The sequence below is a fragment of the Impatiens glandulifera genome, chromosome 3, assembly GCF_907164915.1.
Source record: "Impatiens glandulifera chromosome 3, dImpGla2.1, whole genome shotgun sequence".
Taxonomy (NCBI): Eukaryota; Viridiplantae; Streptophyta; class Magnoliopsida; order Ericales; family Balsaminaceae; genus Impatiens; species Impatiens glandulifera.
Window position 1 is genome coordinate 47,556,362 of NC_061864.1, and position 15,547 is coordinate 47,571,908.

At 31.8% G+C, this 15,547-nt stretch overlaps 2 protein-coding genes and 1 pseudogene across 2 annotated transcripts in view; 1 reads left to right on the forward strand and 2 right to left on the reverse strand.

The window, feature by feature from the left end:
- The window catches only part of LOC124931681 (mitochondrial uncoupling protein 5-like), a 3,469-nt gene extending 931 nt beyond the window's left edge, over window positions 1-2,538 (reverse strand). The window contains exon 1 of the mRNA XM_047472206.1: window positions 1,551-2,538. Within this exon, the coding sequence (XP_047328162.1) occupies window positions 1,596-2,537 (942 nt within the window). The 5' untranslated portion in view covers window position 2,538 and the 3' untranslated portion in view covers window positions 1,551-1,595. The remainder of the gene's footprint in view (window positions 1-1,550) is intronic.
- Window positions 2,539-10,413: 7,875 nt separating this feature from the next.
- On the forward strand, window positions 10,414-11,343 carry LOC124930293 (uncharacterized protein At2g29880-like). Its single transcript, XM_047470651.1, has 2 exons — window positions 10,414-10,788; window positions 10,858-11,343. Exons 1-2 carry the CDS (start codon window positions 10,414-10,416, stop codon window positions 11,341-11,343), a joined length of 861 nt encoding a protein of 286 aa, XP_047326607.1.
- A 2,686-nt stretch (window positions 11,344-14,029) lies between these two features.
- On the reverse strand, window positions 14,030-15,234 carry LOC124930294 (annotated as a pseudogene).
- Window positions 15,235-15,547: the final 313 nt, after the last annotated feature.

A 15,547-nucleotide genomic window follows, 5' to 3' on the forward strand; every position in this document is an offset into this window, starting at 1 on the left:
AGGGATTAAAATCTGTTTCTATTCTTCACAAATCATCACAAGCTCTTGATTGGATTCAAGTGCGAAACAACTTGTTGGATTTGAAGCGCCAGGAAAATGATTGCAAGCACCGAAAAGTAAAGAATACACAGAGTAATTAGACGACATCTGGTCGCGCATTACTTCAGACAACGTCTAATGTAATTAGACGACGTCTGCTCGTGCATTACTTCAGACCACGTCTGCTCGCGCATTACTTCAGACCACGTCTGATGTAATTAGACGACGTCTGCTCGTCCATTACTTAAGACCACGTCTGATGTAATTAGACGACATCTATTCGCGCATTACTTTAGACCACGTCTAAAGTAATTAGACGACGTCCGAATAGACATACTTCTTTAGATCTGTACCTGCACAAAGACAAATTACCCAACTTAGTTTTGTTCAGACCACATCATTAAAACTATGTCGTATTTATTCTCTCAAGTTAATTAATTATTTCTCTCTTAATTAATTTTCTCTTTTCTGTATTTAATTTAATCTAACAGATCGATTGATCGGTTCTATCATATCTAGATAGTTTCTAAATCATCTATGGATGAATTTTCAACCATAAACATCATAATTAGCAAGCATACAAGCTTATACAATTTGAAATATAGAAATTTTAAATTCAAACTGTGAATATAAATTAGAGAGTGATTGGAACCTTACTAAGGATTATGTAACACTCTTTGATCATTAAAGAAGCTTTCTAGATGCTCAAATTCATACGTTAAGGCCTCAAAATTGAAAATTTGAAAAATCAGAAAGCTTTAAGCATAAATGGAAGATTTTTGATTCTCTTAGATTTTGAGGTTATGAGTTGTTTCCTTGGATTTAGAATGACTCAAAGAATGTATTTATAATGTCCCTTAGTCGGTGGAGGCTCCAAGTGACCTGAATCGGACAAAAGTCATTAATGGCTTAAGTCGCCGGAATATGGATGATTCGTCCATATTTTTATAGGTATAAATGATCACCATCGTAGGATGATCGTTTTAGGATTTAAATGAGCCGAAATAGTTGACTAACAGAGGAGTTCCAACTTCTCAAAATCATCAACGGTTCTTCAAGCTTATCTAGACGGCGTCGTGATGAAGAAAAAGACCCGAGGCTAAAACGACGTCATTTAAGGCATGTTTAGGCATTTCACTAGCATTCTATAAAGCGTTGTTGCATTTGAGCGGTCCATTAGCATCCTGACTAACGGTGCGTTAGCCAATCCGCTGCCTCGCGCACGTGCTTCTCCTCGGCTACAACCGGCTACGCGGAGCGCTCTAAGGAGTTGGATGCAACTCCAACGTCCATCCGATGGACGCGGTTCCTGCTGCAATTCTTTCTTTTGTTTTTGGCTACATCCGATTACAAATTTTATTTTTATTTTAAATCCTTAAGAGTTTGTTTGAAATTAATTTTTCTTCCACTCTTTTAGATTTAATTTTAATCTTTTGAAATACACAAAATATTAAAATAAATATGAAAAATATTTTACCAATATATATTTTTTTTTATATCTTTAAGGTTACATAAATATTTAATAAAAGAATTTATAAATTTGTTGTCTTGTAAAACTAAAAATCCTTGAGAAGCTTGCGAACTTGTTCAAGAGTAACAAATAGCACTACAGTGAATGGGCCTTGTCTTGAAATTGTGGGAATAAAACCCTTGTAAAGGGACATGGGGCCTTCGGCTTGAACTGTTTTAAGGGCGCAATCGAGTGCCCCGTTATAAGGTGGTCTCATTCCGGGCTCTACTTTCATGTTCATTACCCGAGTCTTGATCACATCAATTGGGTTCGAGGCCACCGCAGCCACAAACCCCGCAGCAAAACTCGCGCTCACGTGGGTCCCCAGTCCATCCTTCATCACACCATTCTGTAAGATCATCTCCTTCACTTGATCGTACGATGCAAGCTGCGATGCAGTGACGATCATAGCTCGGTTCACAGTAAGAGACGAACCACGCCACAGAGAAGCAATCCCCTCCTGCTTTGACATTTGCGTGATGGCATCAAACACACTCTTGTAGTTCCGGCGTTGAGAAACCGGTAGCCGACCGTCGGCTTGCATCCTAACCATTGCAAGGTCTGCAGGATTACCTACTGCTGCCCCAATCCCTCCGGCGAATAGACCGGCGGCGATTTTCCGGCCGAGAGGGAGATTACCGGAGCTGGGATCGGACCATTTTTCCTTGAGGATCTCGTAGAGACCCATCCGGGTGGTGGAGTAGAGTGTCTGGCGGAGGACGGTGGCGGAGACACCAGAGAATAGGGCGGCGACACCCTCCGTCTGGAAAATCTTGATCCCGACGGAGACGGGTCCGACCTTGGGTGGTGCAGAGATTAATGTGGCTGCACCACCAACGGAATTGTAGGCAAAGGCAGGGCGGAGTTGTTGTTTAACATGGCCTTCTCCCTGTAGCTGCATACGGACCTTGATCAGATCAAGAGGGTGCGTCGAACAACCAGCAATTACAGAAGCGATGCCGCCTTCAGCAAATCCTTTCAAACCCATCTCTAATTAACAAGGTTTAATAAATTGAATTTTGTTGTTTTGAATTGTGAAGATGATGAAAGAAGCGAGAGTATTTAAAGTGTATATTTGGAAGTCATGATGGAGAATTTGTCAACATTTCAAACCAGGGTTGAAGAGTGGACCGGTTTGTATGTTTTGGTCAAACGAATGGACCGGTTCATAACTGTTTAGTAGCTAGCAGGAGCGAGGAGAGAAGCTTCATTTCATTGAAGCTGACTTTTCCCCCCTTATTTTCGTCCTTTATGATCACACCTCATCATTAGAACAATGACAATAATATTTCTGAAAAATCATTATAGTAGTGAATGTCCTAAAATTATCAATATGAAAAGCTTAATTAATTGTAGTCATACTTAAGCTTTTCATATTGATAACTCATTTTCTTGTTTTTCTCATCACACTTTATTTTGTTTTTATATTTATGCTATCTTACTCTACTTTTATGTACATGCTAGTTTGGATTAGATGTATTATACCTTAATTTTTTTTTTTAATTGTATCTATTTAATAATTCAAATAAGATTAAAATTCAAATTTTTTAATAATCATTTTGTATTAAAGTATGATATTTTAATAAATCAATTTTAAACTTAATTATAAAAGTAATAAAAAAAATATTAGCGACGACGAAATTACACAATCGATAATTCTTTATATATCGACAGAAATGGTTCCCTTCGCTTGAGTATGACTACAATTTTCTTTCTCAATTTCCTTTGCTAGGCTTTATTTTCTTGTTTTTCTCGTATTTTGTTTTTATATTTATGTACTCTGTCTTTATGCTAGTTTGAATTAGAATCTTTTTAAAAAATTGTGTTATTCAATAATTAAAATTTTCAAATAAGATTAAAATTCAAATATTTTTATAATAATTCTTGTAACCAAGTATGTTATTATAATAACTCAATTTAAATTTGGTTTTCTAAAACCAATTAAAAACATTATTGTTTTTAAAAATTAAAACCCCAGACAAACAAGCTAGGAAGGTGACGAGACGTGAATTGGGTCGGATACGCGGGTCTAAAGCGGATTTGGCCCGAGATCAATGGATTTGGTTACTCGGTCAACGCAGAGAAGAGACTCTCGGTCACTCGCACTGATCCTCAATCGGACACGGAATTTTTTCGGTCAAAGTCGAGGTTTCTAGGTAGGATGCGAGATTCCTCGGTTAGATAGGGGAAGTGGCTGGTTTTCTCAATTGAAAACCAGACAAGGTGAGGATGCAAGATTTTTCGGTTGGACCTCAAGAACATCAAATAACAGGTTTGATGATTTTGCTAGGAGCTTCCATCATTTGATCTAAAAGCATCACAAACTTCATTTACTCTTAAGGATCATTTTAACATCATCCCAATGTATCAATCGATCGGGATGACGTTCAATTTGATATGAACCGTTCTTGAGCAGAAATTGCATTTTTTTGGTTTTAAGCTTTGATTTAACGATTAAAACTTACCAATAGTTTCTATATGTATATTTGGATCAAACAAGACCAAAAATATGAACACTAGCTATCAATTTTAACATATCTAAGAATTGGATTTTTTCATATTTTTGAAATTAGTTTTTAAATAAAAATAATGGAACCTGGTCGGAATTGGTCCAAAACTATTCCTAACCTCTTTTAAAATATATTAGGAAGCTATTCAAATCGTAATTCTTGAACTAAAATTCAAGAACAAAAACCCGAATTTGAAAATTTTCAAAATTAAATTTGGGTGTTTTTTATTTAACTTAATTCGTTCGAATTGAATTTAGTACAAGATGATCTTAGAATCGAATTCAAATAAAAAAACAGATAATCAAGCAATATTCAAGACTAGTCGAACTAAAATGTAAAAATTTAAATTTGAATTTGTAATTCGAAATACAACATATATTAAAGCTTACATTGAGTTGGAGAAAACTCCTGAATTCTTTATTAAGTTATAGAATGATCTAGAAATGAACTTTAGAGTCTAGCATAAAATTTTCGTAATTTTTAAAAGCTTGAGAAATTTTCATTGGTGGATTTTGTAAAGTTTGAATTGGAGAGTCGGGACATGAGGAGAGCTATTTATAGACAGCCATGGTCGGTTGGATGATCAAGTGGATCGAATTTCAAACAAAATATCAATAATGACTTTTGTCTGTATTCAATCGTTCTAGTCCAATTAAGTCATCATTGCTCCTATGACCGGAGGCCAAATGATCACCATGTTATGGTGATCATTTCAGCCTTTAAATCATCGAATTTGGTTGAGTATCGGACGAGTTTCACTTTTGAAAAATCAAAAGTTACGGTTGATGTTCATCCTGTTCTTCGCGAGGAAGACGATAATCTAAGTCTGAAACGTCGTCATTTCGAGCCAAGTGTGAACGCGCGTATGGGTGCAACGTTCCATCAGCACTCCGTTGAATTTGGGCATTTCGTCCACGTTTGGGCTATCAGCGTTGAAGTGCGGGTTAGTTGATCATGTGATGCGCGGAAGCATTTTCCTTTCGTTACAATGGGCGACACCGCTTACTATTGTGCGTTGGTTTAGATTTAGGCGTTCATCTGATGGCTATGCGATCTGCTAAAGTCGTTTCTCTTATTTTCGGTTGTACTGGATCCCAACCATTTTCTAGTCTTGGAGCTTGTTTGAGATTTATTTTTCTTTACTCATTTTGGCATTATTTTCACCTACAAAATATTTAGATAGACACAAATATTTATTTTGTCTATTTATTATTTAAAAAAATTTATGTCTTTATAAATAAATGGATAAAAAAAATATTTCAAATTATTTATTTAATTTATTTGAGCCATAAAAATTAATTTGGGATAAAATAAATGCAATATTTATCTCAAATTATTTTATTTTATTTTTTTTACTTTCTTTTAATTAATTGAGATTTAGTTAATATAATAATAATTAATCTAATTAATTGTTTAATTTTGATTTGGTATTGATTTTAATTATTTTGAATTTATTTATTCAAAATAATTATTTTAATATTTAGAAATTAAATAAGTAAAACTCTGTTGCTTACTATTTTCATTTGAAAATGCACAAATTCAAAAAGACACTTAGTTTAATTAAATATTGTTTTGGGCCTTTGTTCCAGGGCCTTTGTTCCAGGACAATGGCTCAAAAATAGTTTATATATGGTATTTAGTTGAAATGGGGCACCCTTAAAATCGAAGTCTTAAAAGATAAAAAAAATTATTATTTTATTTGTATAACTCTTTCAGATTGTTTGATTTTGGTTATGTTCTAGACATGATGTTTCTATTCAAGTATATTTCAAATTAGGGCAAAATTGTGTAGTGTGTTCTTGGTGTTTTTATTAGGATTATCCGATTGTGGTATGATTTTCGATTGAGAAAATTAGTCATGCCATGGTTTAGGACCGAGTGTTGGAACCTCTTACGTTGTCTCTGACCGGTGATCACTTCAAATGTGGCATCCGACCAAGTGGTTTACCTTCTGACCGATAATTTTGGTCATTCGACAGAGAATTCTAGTTAGTAACCGAGAATTCTATCCACGCGGTCGTGTGGCTAAATCTTCGACCACAATTTTTCAACTAATGTAGTTGTGCATCCAATCGTGTGCTCTAGCATCCGATCGAATATTTTAACCACGCAACGGAGAATTTGGACCAATGCAGTTATGCATCTGACCGTGGCTTCTGCCCTTGCCCAGCACCCGATCCAATCTGTGACCCTAATCTGTTTGTTTTAAGGTCTTGATTGTTTGTTTTATTTGTACATTAGTTTATTTTGTTTATTTTATTTTATTTATTTGCATACCATAATTGTTTTCTAAAAATCTTTAAAAAATAAAAAATAATTAAAAATAATACTTTTAACCAAAAAAATCAAAATTATTTTTCTCTAAGGACCCGTTTGGCTACGTTTTTTAAGTCTTAACCACTTTATTTATTTAATAACTCTCATTTCAAAATTCCAAAAATTATGAAAGTGACTTTGTTATTTTTATTAAATTATTGGAACCATGAAAATTAATTTTCTGTTATTTATCATCTTTATATCTGCTTTGTTTGTATCATCATGTATACTTTTTTTATATGATTGTATACATTACAGTATCGTTATCGTCCTTGTATGATTTCTATGATCATGTATGCTTTCATTTGTATACTTGTTAAAAAAAAATTATCACAAGTGCCACATAAATGGAATCTTTTTACAAATGTTCTACTTATCCATTAAGGTTCAATTGTTATTTGAGGCTTAAACTTTAGTTATTTTCAACAAATGAGACTCAAACTTTGAATTTGGTCATATGGGTTTGAACTATCCAAATTTTAATTTAGTTATTTGAGCCTTTTTTTCAAATGGACAAAACATGTGTTATCTTATTTTTAGGTAGCGTTTGTTTACCAGTACTAACATGTAGATATAGTATAATAGTATTAACAGTAAATTAAATAGGTTGTTTGGTTAAAGTATTTTATATAAACAGTACTAAATGTTATATAACTTATACATTAAACTAGGTACAAGTTTGTACCTAGTCAAACCTGTTACAAAGAAGGATAAAAATATTATTTCCATATTTACTCTTAAATTTTTATTATTTTGACAGCTTTATTCTCTAGAAACTTCATCCACCTCTTCGTCTCTGTACTTTCTCATTTTTCTTTTCATTCATCTTCTTCTCATCTGAAACCCTTTTTCTCCATGGCTTTCATCTAAACTCATCTCTAACAGCATAGATTCACGGAAGATTAATGAAACTCATTTCCATAACCATAGATTGAAAAGATTCAGAGAAGATTCGGGATTTGGGGAGATTCGAAGAAAAATCAAGAAACTCATTTCTACGAGCATGGATTTGGGGAAATCCTGAAAAGATTCATGAAGCTGATAGCCTAGGAAGTTGAGGACAAGCCATTGTTGGAAGACGAAACTAAGAATACAGGATTTGAAAAGGTATGTCATTCACAATACAATTTTTTTTCTTGAGATCAGTTGTTTTTCTATTTTTTGATCAAATGAATGTTGTTTAGTATCTACTAGTTTAGAAAAACTATATGATAAAATAGGAAATGTATTATTTTAGTCTTACAATTGTTTTTCGACCTTCAAGAGTGAATCAGATAAATACGTTATAGTTATAGTTCATGTGTAAATACTGTTGTTTCAAACATTTTCACCATTAATACTTATTTGAGTAGTTACAGGTTTATATGTAAATACTATTGTTTCAAATCTTTTCAACCTAAATACTTATTTGAGTAGTTACAGGTTAATGTATAAATACTATTGTTTCAAATATTTTCACTCTAAATACTTATTTGAGTAGTTACAGATCAATGTTTTAAATATTTTCAACCTAAATACTTATTTGAGTAGTTATAGGTTAATGTGTAAATACTATTGTTTTAAATCTATTCAACCTAAATATTTATTTGAGTAGTTACATGTTAATGTGTAAATACTATTGTTTCAAACATTTTCACCTGAATACTTATTTGAGTAGTTACAGGTTCATATGTAAATACTATTGTTTCAAATCTTTTCAACCTAAATACTTATTTGAGTAGTTACAGGTTAATGTGTAAATACTATTGTTTCAAATATTTTCACCTTGAATACTTATTTGAGTAGTTACAGATTAATGTGTAAATACTTTTGTTTCAAATATTTTCACTCTGAATACTTATTTGAGTGATTTTGCTCTTTTTCTTAGCTTAATATTTGAATAGAACCATTACAGAATAATAAGACTGTTCATAACATGTAGGACTTATTATAGAGTAATAAGATTATTTATAACATGTATTATCCTAATACAGAGTAATAAGATTGTTCATAACATGTATATAATAATTGATTTTAATAATCTGGTCTTTTTTGAAAAACGAAGATAAATTAGAAAAGATAAACAAAAAAAATAAATTAAGTCACTGATAGCATCTAAAATATTGATAAAAACCAAATATAAACTTTCAATTTTGATTCATATTGCATTATTAGTCTTGAGTTTGTCTTAATCAACATTTGTTAAATTATTTTATTATTAATTCTTCATATTGCTTTATTAGTCTTGTTTGAGATGTGACTCATGTATGCTTAGATTAATACATTTTCTTAATAATAATATTAAATTTTAATTATCACTATAAATAGATGGATGCTAGTGATGATGAATATTACAGTGATGAAGCGGATAATTATGACGATCATGACGATCATAATGCAATTTGTATGGTTTTTGAAACTATACAAAATGAACTCGAATTTTCTTTTTTGCAAAGCATGGTTATGCTACTTGCTTATGAGCGATGCTTATCGACTTCTCAATCTATTCCTCCATCTATCAATCCTGTACAACTCAGAACAAACACTATAAATAGGATGACAAAACACAATGACACAACATGTATTGACTTGTTAAGAATGGATAGAAGGGCTTTCCTTCGTTTATGCAATTTGATGGAGGTGTCTGGGTTATCTCACTCCAAAAGTGTATCTTTAGAAGAAAAGGTAGCTATATTCCTATATATTCTAGCTCATCATATAAAGATAAGGAATGCTTCATTTGCGTTTCATCGTTCTGGATGGACAATTAGTAAATATGTGCATGAAGTGTTAAAAATCGTTATAAGTCTTCAAGTTGACCTTCTAAAAAAGCCAGAGCCTCTCCAAAACTCTCATACAAATGAAAGATGGAAATGGTTTGAGGTAAATAATAAATGTCTTATTTCAATATATCTAATAAAAGACATATTGATTTGTATTTTATTTTTTATGCATGAATAGAATTGTTTAGGAGCTCTAGATGGAACATATATTCCCGTAAACGTGGGAGAAGATATGAAAGAAAGATATAGAAATCGAAAGGGACAAATTACAACAAACATGCTTGGGGTTTGTTCTCATGATATGATGTTCATTTATATATTGTCTGGTTGGGAAAGTTCTGTAGCTGATAGTAAAATTTTAAGAGATGCAATTAATAGAAACAATGGTTTAAAAGTTCCTCGAGGTAAGAAATATATAACTATTTATTCATATAAAATAATTAGACATTAACATATAGGTAATAAATAATTACATTACTACAGGTTATTATTACTTAATAGATGCTGGATACACAAATGGAGAGGGTTTTTTAGCGCCATTTAAAGTCCACAAGTATCATTTAGGATCTTGGAATGTTGCACGAACACCTTCTAACTTAGAAGAATTTTTCAACATGAAACATGCTGCTGCAAGAAATGTTATTGAAAGGACATTTGGTTTGCTCAAACTTAGATGGGCTGTACTAAGAAGCCCTATGTTTTATCCAATTAAGACGCAATGTCGTTTAATTATTTCATGTTGCTTATTACATAATTATATAAGAAGGGAAATGCCAATAGATCCTATGGAAGAATTACTAACAAACGAGCTTTTACAACAATTGAATCCACACACTGAAGATAATGTGAATGCTATAGAGATATCTGATGATTGGACACAATGGAGGATTGAGTTAGCAAAGACAATGTTTCTTGAAGGGAGATCTGGAAGAAGTGGAAGAAGTAGTGGGAGTAGAAGATAATTGTTTGTATAATTTCAATCTTTTGAATGTTACAATCTGAAACTATTTTGTTTAAGACTCAGTTTTTGTTATTGTGAAAAAAGTTTATCTATTAGTATTATGTTTCATATTATCTTTTGGTTTCTTATTTGTACAATAATAACTCACACAACCTATGCATACTCATTTTAAGATCTTAATTTGTGTCACTTGTTATGTCACAAGAGTCATCTAGTTAACTTTATTTCAAATGTCTACTTATTCTTATTTAATATATTTTCTGATATGCAAGTGTGTTATTACAATTTATCTTTTATTGTTATTAATGTTTAGATATGGATAGTCAAGACAATGATGCAGTTCCTCAACATTCTAATAAGAGATGGAAGAAAAAAGCTACTAGTAGAAGAAGCTGGACTGACAAAGAACAACAAGTTCTTATTGAAGCATTGAAAGAAATTGTGAACTTAGGAATGAAGACGGACAATGCATTTCGGTCAGGTTACCTAAATGTTTTGTATGACAAGATGTTGATTGCGTTCCCTGGTACTGACCTACGACCTACGCCACATATTGACTCGAAAATTAAGGTTTGGAAAAGAATATATACTGCAGTTGATCGAATGCGTACTTTATCAGGATTTGGATGGAATGATATACACAAAAGCATTACTTGTGATGATGATGCTGTTTGGGAGGCACATGTTAAGGTAAACAATGTTATATTTATATTTGTTTTTATATTTTAGTTTCATACTTTATAATTTTATTTTGAATAGGTTGATCCTAATGCACATGGATTGAGAGACAAGTCTCTTCCATTTTACGAAGATTGGTGTATTGTATTTGGAAAAGATCGAGCAACTGGAGAATTTGCTGAAGGACCTGCAGAAGCAATGGCAGCAATGGAGAATGAAGTGGAGACTAATGATATAGAGTCTGAAAATATTGGAAAGCAGCCTACATCGGGGTCAGTTCATGCAAGAACTAGTGATGTAGAAGAAGGAAGACCAAGTAAGAGAAATAAATCTGAACCTCTAATGACATGCATGAAAGAAATGAATGCCACAATGCGAGAATTTTTTACAATGAAAAGAGTGCAAGTATGTGAAATGATTTCTCGCCTTCCTCTTGATCCAGTTGACAAGATAGATGCAACTATTGCAATTACAGCCAAAGCACAGTTTGTTGACATATTTACATCCTTAAATGATGATGCTGATAGGTTATTGTTCATCAAAAGACTTTCTCGTATGGGTGGTTAAGAAAAGGTAGACATATATACTAGATTTTGATTGTACCTCGACAACATATTCCTTGGGTGCGTTGTTGGTGTGCAGGTCTTCTTCTTCCGGAGCTTTTGATAGTAGGGTAGATAACATGTTACTTTTGTCCTTGTAAAAACATGTATAATTGCAGGTTTTTTGAGACCTTTAAGTCATAAATACTTTATATTTGACATGTTATCTTAGTTACACTTTTTGTAATTATACTGGCTGAATATATAAAACTTTGTTGATTTTAGTTACACTTTTTGTAATTTTTGTAATTATACTGGCTGAATATATAAAACTTTGTTGATCTTAGTTACACTTTTTGTAATTATACTGGCCGAATATGTGAGTAGTGTGAGTAGTGGAAGTTCCTCCTTTGACTTCTTGTATTTCTAATACTAGTTTGATACTAGTTTGGATTAATGAGAGGTCCTTCTGTTGTCCCATTTTTTGTTATATGATTCTTGTTTTGTTTGCTGTATAGAACTAGAAACCAATTCATTTTCTTGAATTCTCAATCCAACTTCAAATTTTTTTCTGTGGTGGAAGTTCCTCCTTTGATTTCTTGAATTTTTGATACTTGTTTTGATTGATGAGATATCATTTTATTGACCAATTTCTGCTATATGATTCTTGTACCCAAATTAAGTAATATTTTCAGAATCCATTATGTGGTTCTCTTCCATTTCACTAAAATGTTGATGGATTCTTGTACCCAAATTATGTAATATTTTTAGAATCCATTATGTGGTTCTCTTCTATTTCACTAAAATGTTGATGGTTAGTTCTTCATTCATTTAGTCCAGTAATTTAGCTATCTTCCCAACTATATTGTTTTCTTCGCTCTTTAGTATGGAAGCCCATGTTTAGCTTATATTCTTTATCTAGAGACTTCTTGTGAGAATTAGAAGTCTTTCTGTAACAACTTTTCTTTGCCTCAGTCTATTCGATCGAAACATCATTAATTTTTTTTTCTGATTTCTTTCTCCAATCAGACTCATTGGCATATGATGACTTTATGACTTTCCTATTTCTGAAAACTCTCTCCTTTGTCCCTATCTGCATTATAACTTACTGGTTTATGTAATTTTATACTCATCTCATTTAGTGTAATCTCATTTAGTGGTTCCACAAAATGTGTTCACAAAATATAAGAAATAAAAAAACATATAAATAGAGAAATAAAAAAAGTTAAGTAAATATTAATTTAACAATTAAATTAAATTATTATAAATATAAAGGGCAAAAATGTCTTTTACATTTTATACAACATTTTTATACTACCAACCAAACACAAAATTATAAAATCTATACAATTTATACCCTCTTATACTTTCAACCAAATACAAATAACATATATAACTTATACCTCTCAATACTCCTTTACAATTTATAACCCCTACAATTAGTACCTATATAAATAATACTGTATAACAAACGCTACCTTAATGTATTATTTTTGTTTTTCTAATTAATTTGTCACATTTCTAAATAAAATGATAAATTGACTATTGTTTTCGTATTTTTTAAATTTACACGTTCTAATTTGATAAAGTTAGTTTGGATGACTACAAAGATTTGTAATCTAAAGAAAGAATTAAGAAATTTTGAATACAGATAGATTTTGTATTTATTTTTAAAAACACTTCATAATGATATAACATTGTATACGGTCTACCAATTTAAACGTATTTGTATTTTAAATTGAATATTTTTTCGAGATATACATGTTCAAAACTTCCAAATATAATTTGAATATCTTAATAAATGTTTAGTGTGTGAAAATAGATTGAAAATTTGAAAAATAAAATAGAGAATTGTTATTTTGTTTGTAACAATGTAGTAAATTAATTAAGAAAATGAAACTATTATGTTAAAATAAGAAGACATGCAAACTATTATATTAAACTAATTTACCACAATAATTTGTGAAAAGGCTTTCAATGACTAAAATTAAGATAGTTTAAGTTAGATATAACACAATTCAAAGATCGAGTCGTATTTGGTAAAAATGACTCTCAAAGTTCAACATCAAATAAGGACATTTAGTTTTTGTACTTTTCTCTTTCATTAACCATGATATGGAATTTAAGGGTGTAACTAACCCATCAAATAGTTCAAACTGAACCAATATCGTTCAACTAAATCGAATCTATCAAACAGAATTCAATACGGTTTCTTTTTGTCAAACCGTTCTTAACCGTTAGGTTAGTCTGTTCAGCATCACTAAAACCACTCAAACCGACTGAATTTAAAAAATAAAAAAATAAAATAGGAGCGAGTATCGAATCTTATACTAAAAGTGATTAACTATTATATCACAACACACATTTGAAGTGGAAGGAAAATAATGAGAGAACATTGTAAACTTAAAAATTTTGTTAGAAACTACTAAGGATATTAATTTTTATTAGTTGTAAGAATAAATAGAAAGACAATAATATTGTGTGCATCTTTTATTCAATATAGTAAAGGTATTTATACTTAAATTACGTTAGCAATATAATAAAACTATAATATAATATAATATAATATAATATAATATAATATAATATAATATAATATAATATAATATAATATAATATAATATAATATAATATATTATAGAATATAATATAATAGTATATATCAATATAATATATTATTATATTATATACATTAACACCCTCCCTCAAGCTCAAGGTGGAAGAGCATTGAACATCTTAAGATTGGAGACTAAATCTTGAAAACGTTCAGGAGGATGAGATTTGGTAAAAATGTCAGCAATCTGAGCTTGCGAAGAAATGAGAATCAATTGTATGGTATCATTAACGACATGATGGCGTGTCAGATGACAATCTATTTCTATATGTTTGGTACGTTCATGAAATACATCATTATGAGCAATCTGCATTGCACTATTATTATCACAGAAAAGTGGAATAGCAGCGGATGAAGGAACACTCATATCTTGAAGTAACCATTGTAGTCAGAGAAGCTCAGAGGTAGTATCTGCAAGAGCACGATATTCAGATTCTGTACTAGAACGAGAAACAATAGTTTGTTTCTTACTTCTTCATGAAATGAGAGATGTGCCAAGAAAGAAACAATAACCAGTAGTGGATCGACGATCAGTTGGATCACATGCCAATCAGGATCAGAGTATGCTCGTAACTCTAAAGGAGAAGAGTGAGTAAAATGTAGTCCATGAAATAAAGTTCCTCTAATGTATCGTAATATATGAAGAACGGCAAAGAAATGAGTTGTACGAGGAGATGACAAAAATTGACTCACGATATGGACAGCATATGCAATATCTGGCCGAGTGACAGTAAAATATATAAGACTACCAACTAGTTGTCGATAAAGTGTTTCATCACTTAGTGGAGTACCATCAGTAGCAGCCAAATGTTCTGTGGAGTCAAAGGGTGTGCTAACAACTTTTGTGTCAGTAATACCAGCCTGAGATATGAGATCAGTTGTGTACTTAGCTTGTGATAAATAGTAACCGGATTTGTCGGAAGCTATTTCAAGTCCCAAGAAATAACTTAATTGTCCAAGATCTTTCATTTCAAATTGTTGATGTAGAAAATTCTTGAGATCACGTATTCCATTTGTGTCATCACTAGTAATTATCATGTCATCCACATAAAGTAAAAGTAAGGTACAACCTTGATCTGTTTTGCGCAAAAACAATGCATGATCATAAGAGTTGGATTTGAAACCAAGATTACCAATGGTGTAGCTAAATTTGGCGAACCACTCCCTCGGAGCTTGTTTGAGACCATAAAGAGCTTTGCAGAGTCTACAAACTTTATTTGGAGGATGATCATACCCAGGTGGAGGTTGCATATACACTTCTTCTGTTAGTTCACCATTAAGAAAATCATTTTTTACATCCATTTGAAATAGTTACCATCTTTTGCTAGCAGCTACTGCAATGAGGCTACGAACTGAGGTCAATCGAGCGATAGGAGCAAACGTTTCCTCATAATCAATACCATATTCTTGAGTATATCCCTTAGCAACAAGGCGAGCTTTATATCGTTCAACTGAACCATCTATTTGTGTCTTAATTTTAAAAACCCATTTACAACCAACGACTGACTTATGTGAAGGTAAATCAACCAAGTCCCAAGTTTTTGTCTTGGTAAGTGCTTGCAATTCTTCTACCATTGCTTGCTGCCATAAAGGGTTAGAGTTGGCCTCGCGAAAA